The sequence below is a fragment of the Squalius cephalus genome (genome assembly GCF_949319135.1).
Source record: "Squalius cephalus genome assembly, chromosome: 1".
In the NCBI taxonomy this organism is placed as follows: Eukaryota; Metazoa; Chordata; class Actinopteri; order Cypriniformes; family Leuciscidae; genus Squalius; species Squalius cephalus.
Window position 1 is genome coordinate 33839219 of NC_137122.1, and position 9423 is coordinate 33848641.

Sequence of the window (9423 nt, forward strand, 5' to 3'; positions counted from 1 at the left end):
AACACAATGCACCGCTCGGCACTCCTTAGGGCTCATGTGATTGTCTTTTCTCTGTTTCACAATTACATCAGTGTGAGAAAGTTTCACCTGCCTTCAAATATAACATTCTGAAAAGTCGGCGGATAGGATCAGATTACAGGATGGTTTTGGCTAAATGGATAATTCTAATTGGTTTGCTTAGTTTTTGTTAATTACCATTGTGCTTGTGCCTCTTAAATGGTTTTTCTCCCTCTCATAGAAGACTGTTGAGACTTCAGTACGCTCAACGTTTCTAATCTCTCTTACATGAACTGCTAATTGTGGCAAGACCCTGTCGTCAACAATTTGCGATGTGTCAGGACATATCTGCAGAATAAATGCTGGTCAAACATTATCAACCTAAAGATTCATTTATTAAGGCTCCAGTCTCTGTACCTCATCTGTTCGTTTCATACATAAAACTATTTACTACAGTGATATTTAGAGGAAGAGTTTATGCAAAATTACAATTCTGTCATTTTAAGAAGCACTTTATTAAGTGTAACACAAAAGGAGATGTTACATTCTTAAAATTATTGGCAATCGTGGTTCCATGTAGAAACTTTACCATCCATGGAACTTCCACTGCACAAAAGGTGCTTAGTGTGAAGAACATTTTAATCTAAAGAACCCTTTTCCACTAAGAAAAAAAAAAAAGAAGCTTATTTTAAGAACTGATCACTGAGAGTTTGGAGCCCATGGAGCCTTTTCATTGGACCAACTTTTTTGTAGTCGAAAAAAGGTTTTTCGGGAAAACTAAAAATGGTTCTTCTATGGCACCACTGCAAAACCTCCCTTTTGGAACCTTTATTTTTAAGAATGTATGTCATCGGCTGCGGAAACAGCCTTTATGGAACTGTTACACCAAGATGGGCTGTTCACACCAAGGATAACTAATGATAAAGATATAGTTCTAAAAATCGTTCTAATTATAAAAGAATAGCAGAGTCCACACCACAACTATACCGATAATGGCTCAGAGAAGCGATATTGTTGGAATACATTTTTTTTCTTGCTGATGACCAATAAAAAAATGGACAGCCAATCAGAATCCATCCTTTTTTAACATTTAAAGCGGCAGACGTCAAAACTGCAGCATGTGCAATAAACAGTATATCATCTGCTGGTGTGGACGTTAATATAGTTATAGTTATCGTTCTTGATGTGAACGGGCCTTAAGAGTGTAGGCAGAATATCAGGGACTGACAAACTCTGTGACCGTTCACTTTTAGTTTTCCATACGGTAAAACAAATGAAAGGGAACCTTTCTGCCAAACATCTTTTGTGTTCCATGGTAGAAGGAAAGTCATGCAGGTTTGAACAACATTAGAGTGAGTAAATGACAGAATTAAAATTTTTGAGTGAACTTAAAAACTGTCTTATCTAATTTTAGTTGGATCTTAAGGTGTTTCTTGTTTTCACAGCTTCTGAAGTTCCCTTTCGATACAGTTCACTCGCATTATGTTAGTTCACTAACGCTTATGGGGAAAACTGGTTCCTGATGGCATTTCAGCCCACCGAAAGGGGCAGGGTTGGCAGTCTATATAAGCCTTGCAGAAATGCCCAATTGTCAGAATCTTTCTCCTTCAGCGTGAAGATCATCTCAGAGTCGGTGCTCTGAAGACTGAAGCCTCGCTCTCCCTGTAATGAGCCTTGCATCAGAACAACAACACTCTGCAGGCAAGCCGATTCTACACGCTCTGCAAGCAAGCTGGCGCTCCTCATCTGGCACGAGTGGCATGGTCCCTTGGAAATCACCCCGCTTTTACCAAAACATGGTTACGCTGGGCTCGGTTTTCAGGAGGAAAGTGGTCGTGACAGATGCCTCCAAGACGGGCTGGGGTACCCTGTGTGATGGCAGAATAGCCTTGGGCTCATGGGCGTTCCCTATGTCAAGTTGGCACATCAACCGCCTGGAAATGATGGCGGTGATTTTGACCTTCAAGGAGTTCCAGCAGGAACTCAGGGGTCATCATGTCCTGGTCCGCTTGAACAACAGGATGGTGGCTGCCTTTATAAACCACCAAGTGAGTGAGGCCGGTCGATTTGCCAGGCTCCTCCAACGAAGGAGCAGAGATGCTTTCATGTGGCAGACGGGCACCGGGGAATGGAGACTCCACCCCCAGGCAGTCAACGCGATATGGCGCACCTTCTGTCAGACGGATGTGGATCTCATTGCGACAATAGAGACTTCCCAGATATACTTCTCAAAGGAAATGGATACGCTGGCACAGAAATGGCCTCGTCTGTGCCTTTATGCCTTCCATCCTGTAGCCCTACTTCCGCAGGTCCCCAACAATTTGGTACCCCCAACCGGAGTTGTATAACCTGCATGTTTGGCCCCTCGACCGGAACTATCAGGCCTTCCCCAGGAAGTGATGAGAGCGATCTCGGAAGTGAGGGCTCCTTCCACAAGGCTCCTTCCACAAGGCGCCTTTACGCTCAGAAATTTTAGCTGGTGCTTAGCTCGGAAAAAATACCTAGCCAAGTGCGAAACTTTGTCTGTTTTCACGTTTCTGCAGTAGATGCTGGACGGTGGACGCGCCCCCTCCACACTCTAAGTACACATGGCGGCCATTGCAGTAAATCACGCCCCGGTGGCCGGCCAATCGATTGGGAAAAACTACTTGGTTGTTAGGTTTCTCAGGGGAGCTATGAGGTTGAATCCTCCCTGCCCACGTTCGGTTCCGTCATGGGACCTCTCCACAGTCCTTAGGGCTCTCTGGGACCCTCCCTTTGAGTCAACTGACCTTCGGTCCTTCTCACTTAAGACTGCCTTCTTGCTGCCTTTAGCGTCAGTCAAGCGAGTTGGAGATCTGCAGACTCTGTCTGTGGAACCTTCCTGCCTTGAGTTCATTCCTAACAACTATAAAGTGGTCTTCAGGCCGAGAATTCACTACGTGCCGAAAGTGTCGAAAGGTAACGTTTATGGTTACTCATGTATTCATGCTAGCTGCTCCTCAGTCAAAAGATTCTGACGATTGGGCATTTCTGCATGGCTTATATAGGCAGCCAGTCCCACCCCTTTCGACAGTCTGAAATGCCATTTGTCTGTGCACGTGCGCAGACGTGAACCAATCAGGCTTCAGGATTCTGAGAAAACGGGAGTTTTCCCCATAAGTGTTGGTGAACTAACGCAATGCTCGGTCCCGTTATCAAACATTAACGCTTTCTTTGCTAAATTTAGAACTAAATAACATTGGGATATATCAGAATATAGAATTATATAACCATTTGAAACAATTTAAAGTAGAAAGTTCAAAATGTTACAGGGTACAGCTTCTGACAACTGAATAATCTCATTATAATGTTATGCGAAAGTCATTAAAGGGGCACATTACAGGTGATCCACTCATGTAAAAACATGTCTTTATTTTTTATAATGTCTGACAACTGCAGTCCGAAGACATTCCAACTGACAACAGCAAATCTTTTGTGTACATCTTTCAATCACAAGATGGCATATATTGCCTGCAGATACAGTATGTAATATGTGTTTTAAAAGAGTCATGGACTAGGTCAAGGCATTTTTACTGATGCAAATTTTGCACTTTGTCCTTAAAAGGAGTACAAATACAAAAATTAAATAAGGCTTTTAATTTCAATTCTCTTCATCACCTATTATACTTGTTTAGAGGTGCAAATTTTGATCCAGCAAAACATACCTCAGTAAATTAGAAATATTGGTCCATGAGGCATTTTAAAGAGTGCAGAGTTAAGTACAGGAAACACAAGACCCTGACCACTTTCACAAACATACTTCATTTACATGTTTTGAAGTACAATCACTATCATTTTTGTATGTTGCCCTATCTCTGAAACACAGAAACATTACCAAAATCTACCACATATCAGACAAAGCACTGATGATGGTCACCAAACAGCTTCTTTTTTTTTCTTTTTTTTTTACAACAGCCAACTGATGAATATCTGAAGGATGTCCCAAACACATCACTCTGCAATTTACACTGCAGTTCAAACGTTTGAGGTCTGTAAAGATTTTATAAGTCTCTTACGCTCATCAAGGTTGCATTTATTTGATCAAAAATACAATAAAACAGTAATACTGTAAAATATGATTACAAATTAAATTATTTTTATTTTCTATTTTAATATATTTTAAAATGTAATTTATTCCTGTGATGGCAAAGCTGAATTTTCAGCATCATTACTCCAGGCTTCAGTGTCACATGATCCTTCAGAAATCAGTCTAATATGATGGTTTGCTGCTCAAGAAACATTTATGATTATCATCAATGTTGAAAACAGTTATGCTGCCTAATATTTGAGAATTTTTGAAGAATAGAAAGTTCAAAACAGCAGCACTTATTGGAAATAGTATTGGTCATTTTTGATCAATCTAATGTGTCCTTGATGAATAAAAATATTAATTTCTTTAGTAATTTTGTAGTCTATTCAAATTTACTTGCATACCAATTGGTGTCATTGTCCAAGTTTGTAAAATCATTCATAACATTTTTCTTTTAAATGCCAATTAAACTTTTTACATAACTATATAGTTGTATTCCTCACTTTTAAAATGCAACTAATCGTGGCTCTGATACAAAATAAAATGATAACTTTTTGTTCGAAATCCACACAAAAAAAAAATCCAAAATCTTGCCTTTCCTCAACAGGTTTAGAGGGTTCACGAAATCAAACATTGAACCAACACCATTTTTACACACCTAAGAAGACACCCTTATCTACAGCGAAACTCCACCCTCTTTTAGGAAGACCACCCCTCGTAAGCTTTTAGTTGGAGAACACGTCAAACGTTTGGTGATTCCATATTTCAGATATTGCACTTTATATACAGTACCCAACAACATTATGGAAACTGAATATATAAGTTATTGTTTAGGATGCATGGCACTTTATAGCTCTCTAAATATAATACATGCAACGTAACCTTTTTCATTTTTATACAACACTGATACCCTTCAATCAGTTTCATTCCAGCTGATAAATTAACACGTAATATTCCAAATGAAAGTGAAATCACAATCAACATATTCTCGTACAGAAGTTCACAGAACGGTACTACCTATGAACATTGTCACACCACTTCAGTTTGAAGAGCAGTGCCAGTCATCCACAATGATAGACCAATGACATCGCACATGGACTCTTGCTCGGCAGCGTTTCAGTAAATTGGCACCTGGTAGGTTTGGCCGGTGGGGTCCAGGTTTTCAGTGAAGGGTGGGCTCTGGTATGTGTCGGCAGGCTCGGTGCTTGTGACGGTGGGGTAGGGCTGGACAGGAGGGTTGCCATCGATGTGCTCTGTTGTGAACAGGGTCATATCGGTCCCTAGCAGATACTTCTGCACCGCTCTTACAGTTGAACCAGCCTGAAATACAAAGAGAAAGCAACTGAAAGTCACAGATTACTATCAAACTCTCTTTAAAAATAACTTCAACTCTGACCACTTTTCCTGTTCTCAAAGCACTACAGAAATATTGGTGACAAATGATTCTAGTACTTGGCATTTTGTATTTTTGGCTAAATTTGTATCCTTAGCAACATCACTGTAAAAAAAAGTTGCTGCCTTAAATTTTTAAGTACAATCAACTTAGATGTTGAATTAAATCACATTAAACTGACTTTAAAAATGAATAGAATCGTGTATAACTTATATAAAAAGTCAAAAATTGCTTATTTTGATGAGTTAAAGCAATGTAAAAACATATGTTGTCATAACTTATTAATCATAATTTTATACAGTGATGCTGAAACATCACAGTATTATCAAAACAACATTTGCAGGTCCTTGTACGACGTCTTGCAAGAAATATGAATTAAACATTTACAGTATATATATAATATATATATATATATATATATATATATATATATATATATATATACTGACATTTCACTCTTGTTCAGTTACTGTAAGAAATAGCCAATGTCTTTCACTGCTTCTCTCACATCACATCAGGACACACCACCAAACACTATTCTTATCCTCATTCATGGCCAGGGAAAAGGAAGTAATTCTATTACATGTTCCCAAATCCCCTGAGGGCTGAAACCAGTATGTAGAGCAAGCTAATGTCGATGAGATAGGTCATGATTTAACAACTTCCTCAAGTACTCATGAACTCAACATGGTTTGGTGTTCTGCAAGAAATGACAGAAAAATGTGTGTTCATTTCCATTTTCTCATTTACCCAGGTGAAGATGGAGAAGAAGGAAAAGGTTATGGCAGCTCTGGCAGCATCCGCTCCCTGATTTAATGGCAGCTCATCTGGTGTGGTGCGTTGCCATTGGTTGGCCAAGAAGCAGAAACAAACAAACCACAAAAATGCCCAGAAACCTGTAATCATGTACAAAATAATATTAGACTAATGACAATATACAGTAGTTTACTGTACTGCCCCGTGTTTACATAAAAAGACAAAATCACAAATAAAAGTGACAATGTCTGAAGGCAATACAGTACTTCTGTGGAGATTATGAATCGTTGCCAGACCCCATGAATATTTCACAGCTTAAAAATAACATGCAGTCATAGAGAGTCTGAGTCTGTTTGGACTTGCTCTCATTGTTTACCTGAAAATCCAATGTCCAGCATCACTGCCTTCTTTCTGTCTTTAATACTGCTGATTTGTTGGAACTTCACGTCAAGGATAATGAAGAAAATGCAGGCTAGAAATGCTATGAGCCCAATGGTGGTTCCATAGTTGCAGGCATCGTTGTTCTTGTTGAAAACACAATAGAGCCTCTCGCTGCCGTGGTTGACGTAGCCTTCGTTTATTATGGATCCAAACACCACTATTGAGAAGATCTGCAGGGGAAAAGACACGCATGACTTAATCATTTGTTTTTATTATGATGCTGTTAAAACCCTTTGTAAATGACATTAAACATTTAATACTATTACATTAAATACTATTGTGTAAAGGCAGCTGATATGACAATGGCAAGCAGAGACAGAGGCTTCCTACACTGTCAAGTTATACTTCATCTAAAATTATAACAACATTTTTATCATTTTTGTAGAATTATAGTTACAGATTTATATTAATTGAGAGACCATATTTGTACTTTTAAAAATGTACTAACCATAACAACGTTATTTAAAATGTGTAAAATGGTGACCATGTTACAACAGCTAAAATACACACATATACATTTCATAATAAATTATACATACATTTTAACTAAAATCTTGATGTTGACACATTTTTTAACTCCCTGATTATACATACCTTGGGTCTGTGGAGAATATATATATATATATATATATATATATATATATATATACATACATTTTTCATTACATTTCTAACTATTAAACGATTTCAAACTTACTAACGAAAAGCATTATATGATGTAGTAATGTTAGTTAATGTTCTTAAAGCAATTATATCTATCTTTTTTAAAATGTTTCAATTATAAAATGAAACAGAAAGACACACTTACACAGTCATAATGATATCCACTGTATGACCATATCAATGCTATTCATTGAACATTATGTAGGCCTACTGTAAATGTTCTAAATCAATGTTTTCCATTTGTAGGACAAAATGTCCTTAAACTATTGTTCAGTATGAAATCTTTTATTTCTGAAAATATTTATATAGGCTAACACGGTAGCATCTAATTTACACGAAATAATAAAAATAAAAAAATACTTTGACTGAAAGAGAATTTTATTGCACAAAGCCATAATCCACGTGATGTGTTTGTCTGATGCAAAAATGGAAGTAACAGTACATGAGTAATACATGAGTATAGTAAAGCAACAACCAATCAGAATCGAGGAGCCGGTCATATAGAAGCAGACTGTGGCTGCGGATCAAAACCTAGTGGGCTGCCTATCTAAACAGCATTTCTGAGCAACATTAATGCTCAAAATGAGACACTCGCTTATATTTTTGATACACTATAGTGATGCTCTTACTGAAAAAAAAGAAATAAAAGAAAAAGAAAAGAAAAACCTATATTGCATTAAAGAGAAACGTTCATCAATTTAGGCTCTATACATAGCCTATATAGCCTATATGAAGTCACGTCTACGTGATAATAGGCCTATTGATAAATATAATAGGCTACATAATAATATAATGCTATTATAAACGAATTCCTCTCACAGTAATAAACGAAACAACACAAATGATTCAAGAATAAGCGCGTGTATTTAGGCTATATTCATGCTTCTATATGTTATTATTCTAGAAGGAATCACATGAGTAATCTCGTCATCAGAGGCAAAAACGCTTCGTGACATCAACACGTCAAATTTTGCAATATAAACGAAAAATAATCTTACCTGTCTCAAATAAACGAGCGTCATATTTCCCATTGACCATGTTCAATTATTAAATGAGCGTGTGATGAAAACGTTATAATTATGGATATGCTCAGGGTTATTCTCACAGACTACATTTGTCTCCTCTAGGCTGACATGATTATCTGTTGGTAAATAAATGTCTTACCCATGATAATATTCTAAGGATGGTCTGCGGCTGCTGAATAAAGGCAAAAGGGTCGAAAGCAGCCCCGGCTCTCCCAGCACCAAATGAACCCACTCCGTCCATTTTCCTCCTACTGTTATTCAGGCTCTGGGCTCTTGGTCGAGGTAGGCAAACAACACACACACACACACACACACACACACACACACACACACACTGTCAGAGGCGTGCGCAATCTCTCTGATTCTGTGTTACATTCTCAACAGCAACATCTACTGATCGTCTTCTCTTCGGTGTTTGGGAAAGTGGGTGGTTTAGAATTAAGTGTGATTTCGAGTCGTCCAACCTCTTATCTGTCTTTCATCAGGCAAGTCCTCATGTGTTGGAAATGAGCATTTTCTCATAACTTCAGTCCTCACAAGACTTGTATTTGGAATAATCGTTTTTATTGTACTCCGTAATAAGTCTTTGTATTATGAAAACTGGTTTAAATATAATATGTTTGTCTTTACTGTATGATGGACAGTTATGGTAATATTCTCAATTACAATGATTTCTGTTTAAAACATGCCATCCTGGTTTTTTAGGTGCCATACCTCAAAACATGGCGATATTGCTATTCTTGCACACTATGTGACATCCCTCTCCATCTCTCTCCCATCCCTATGTTTAGGTAACTACACTCTCAGAAAAAAAGGTACAGAAGCTGTCACTGTGGTGCTACCTTTTCAAAAGGTACACCTTTGTACCTAAAGAGTGCATGTAAGTCCCTCAAAGGTACATATTGGTACCAAACGTGTCCATATTAGTACCTAAATGGTACATATTAGAACCCTTTTGAAGGGTGCTGTCCCAGTGACAGCTTTTGTACCTTTTTTTCTGAGAGTGCATTCTAGAGATCTTTTATGTATGCATATTAGAAGTGTCTACATTGATAGACTTCTACCAAATCAGCTCAGATGACACTAAATTATTTTTT

At 37.9% G+C, this 9423-nt stretch overlaps 1 protein-coding gene across 1 annotated transcript; it reads right to left on the reverse strand.

Annotated features, from left to right (window-relative positions):
* Positions 1 to 4134: 4134 nt before the first annotated feature.
* Positions 4135 to 8699, reverse strand: syngr3a (synaptogyrin 3a). The gene is made up of 4 exons (XM_079872822.1): positions 8466 to 8699; positions 6574 to 6808; positions 6192 to 6337; positions 4135 to 5368 (listed from the first exon to the last, which is right to left on the reverse strand). Exons 1-4 carry the CDS (start codon positions 8565 to 8567, stop codon positions 5165 to 5167), a joined length of 687 nt encoding a protein of 228 aa, XP_079728948.1. The 5' UTR covers positions 8568 to 8699; the 3' UTR covers positions 4135 to 5164.
* Between the last annotated feature and the right edge of the window lie 724 nt (positions 8700 to 9423).

Coding starts and splice junctions, on each gene's coding strand:
- syngr3a (XM_079872822.1), bottom strand. CDS start 8,567: ATGGACGGAGTGGGTTCATTTGGTGCTGGGAGAGCCGGGGCTGCTTTC. Junction 6,809..8,465: donor TCCTTAGAATATTATCATGG/GTAAGACATTTA, acceptor TTTCCCCTGCAG/ATCTTCTCAATAGTGGTGTT. Junction 5,369..6,191: donor TCTTCTCCATCTTCACCTGG/GTAAATGAGAAA, acceptor TTTGTATTTCAG/GCTGGTTCAACTGTAAGAGC.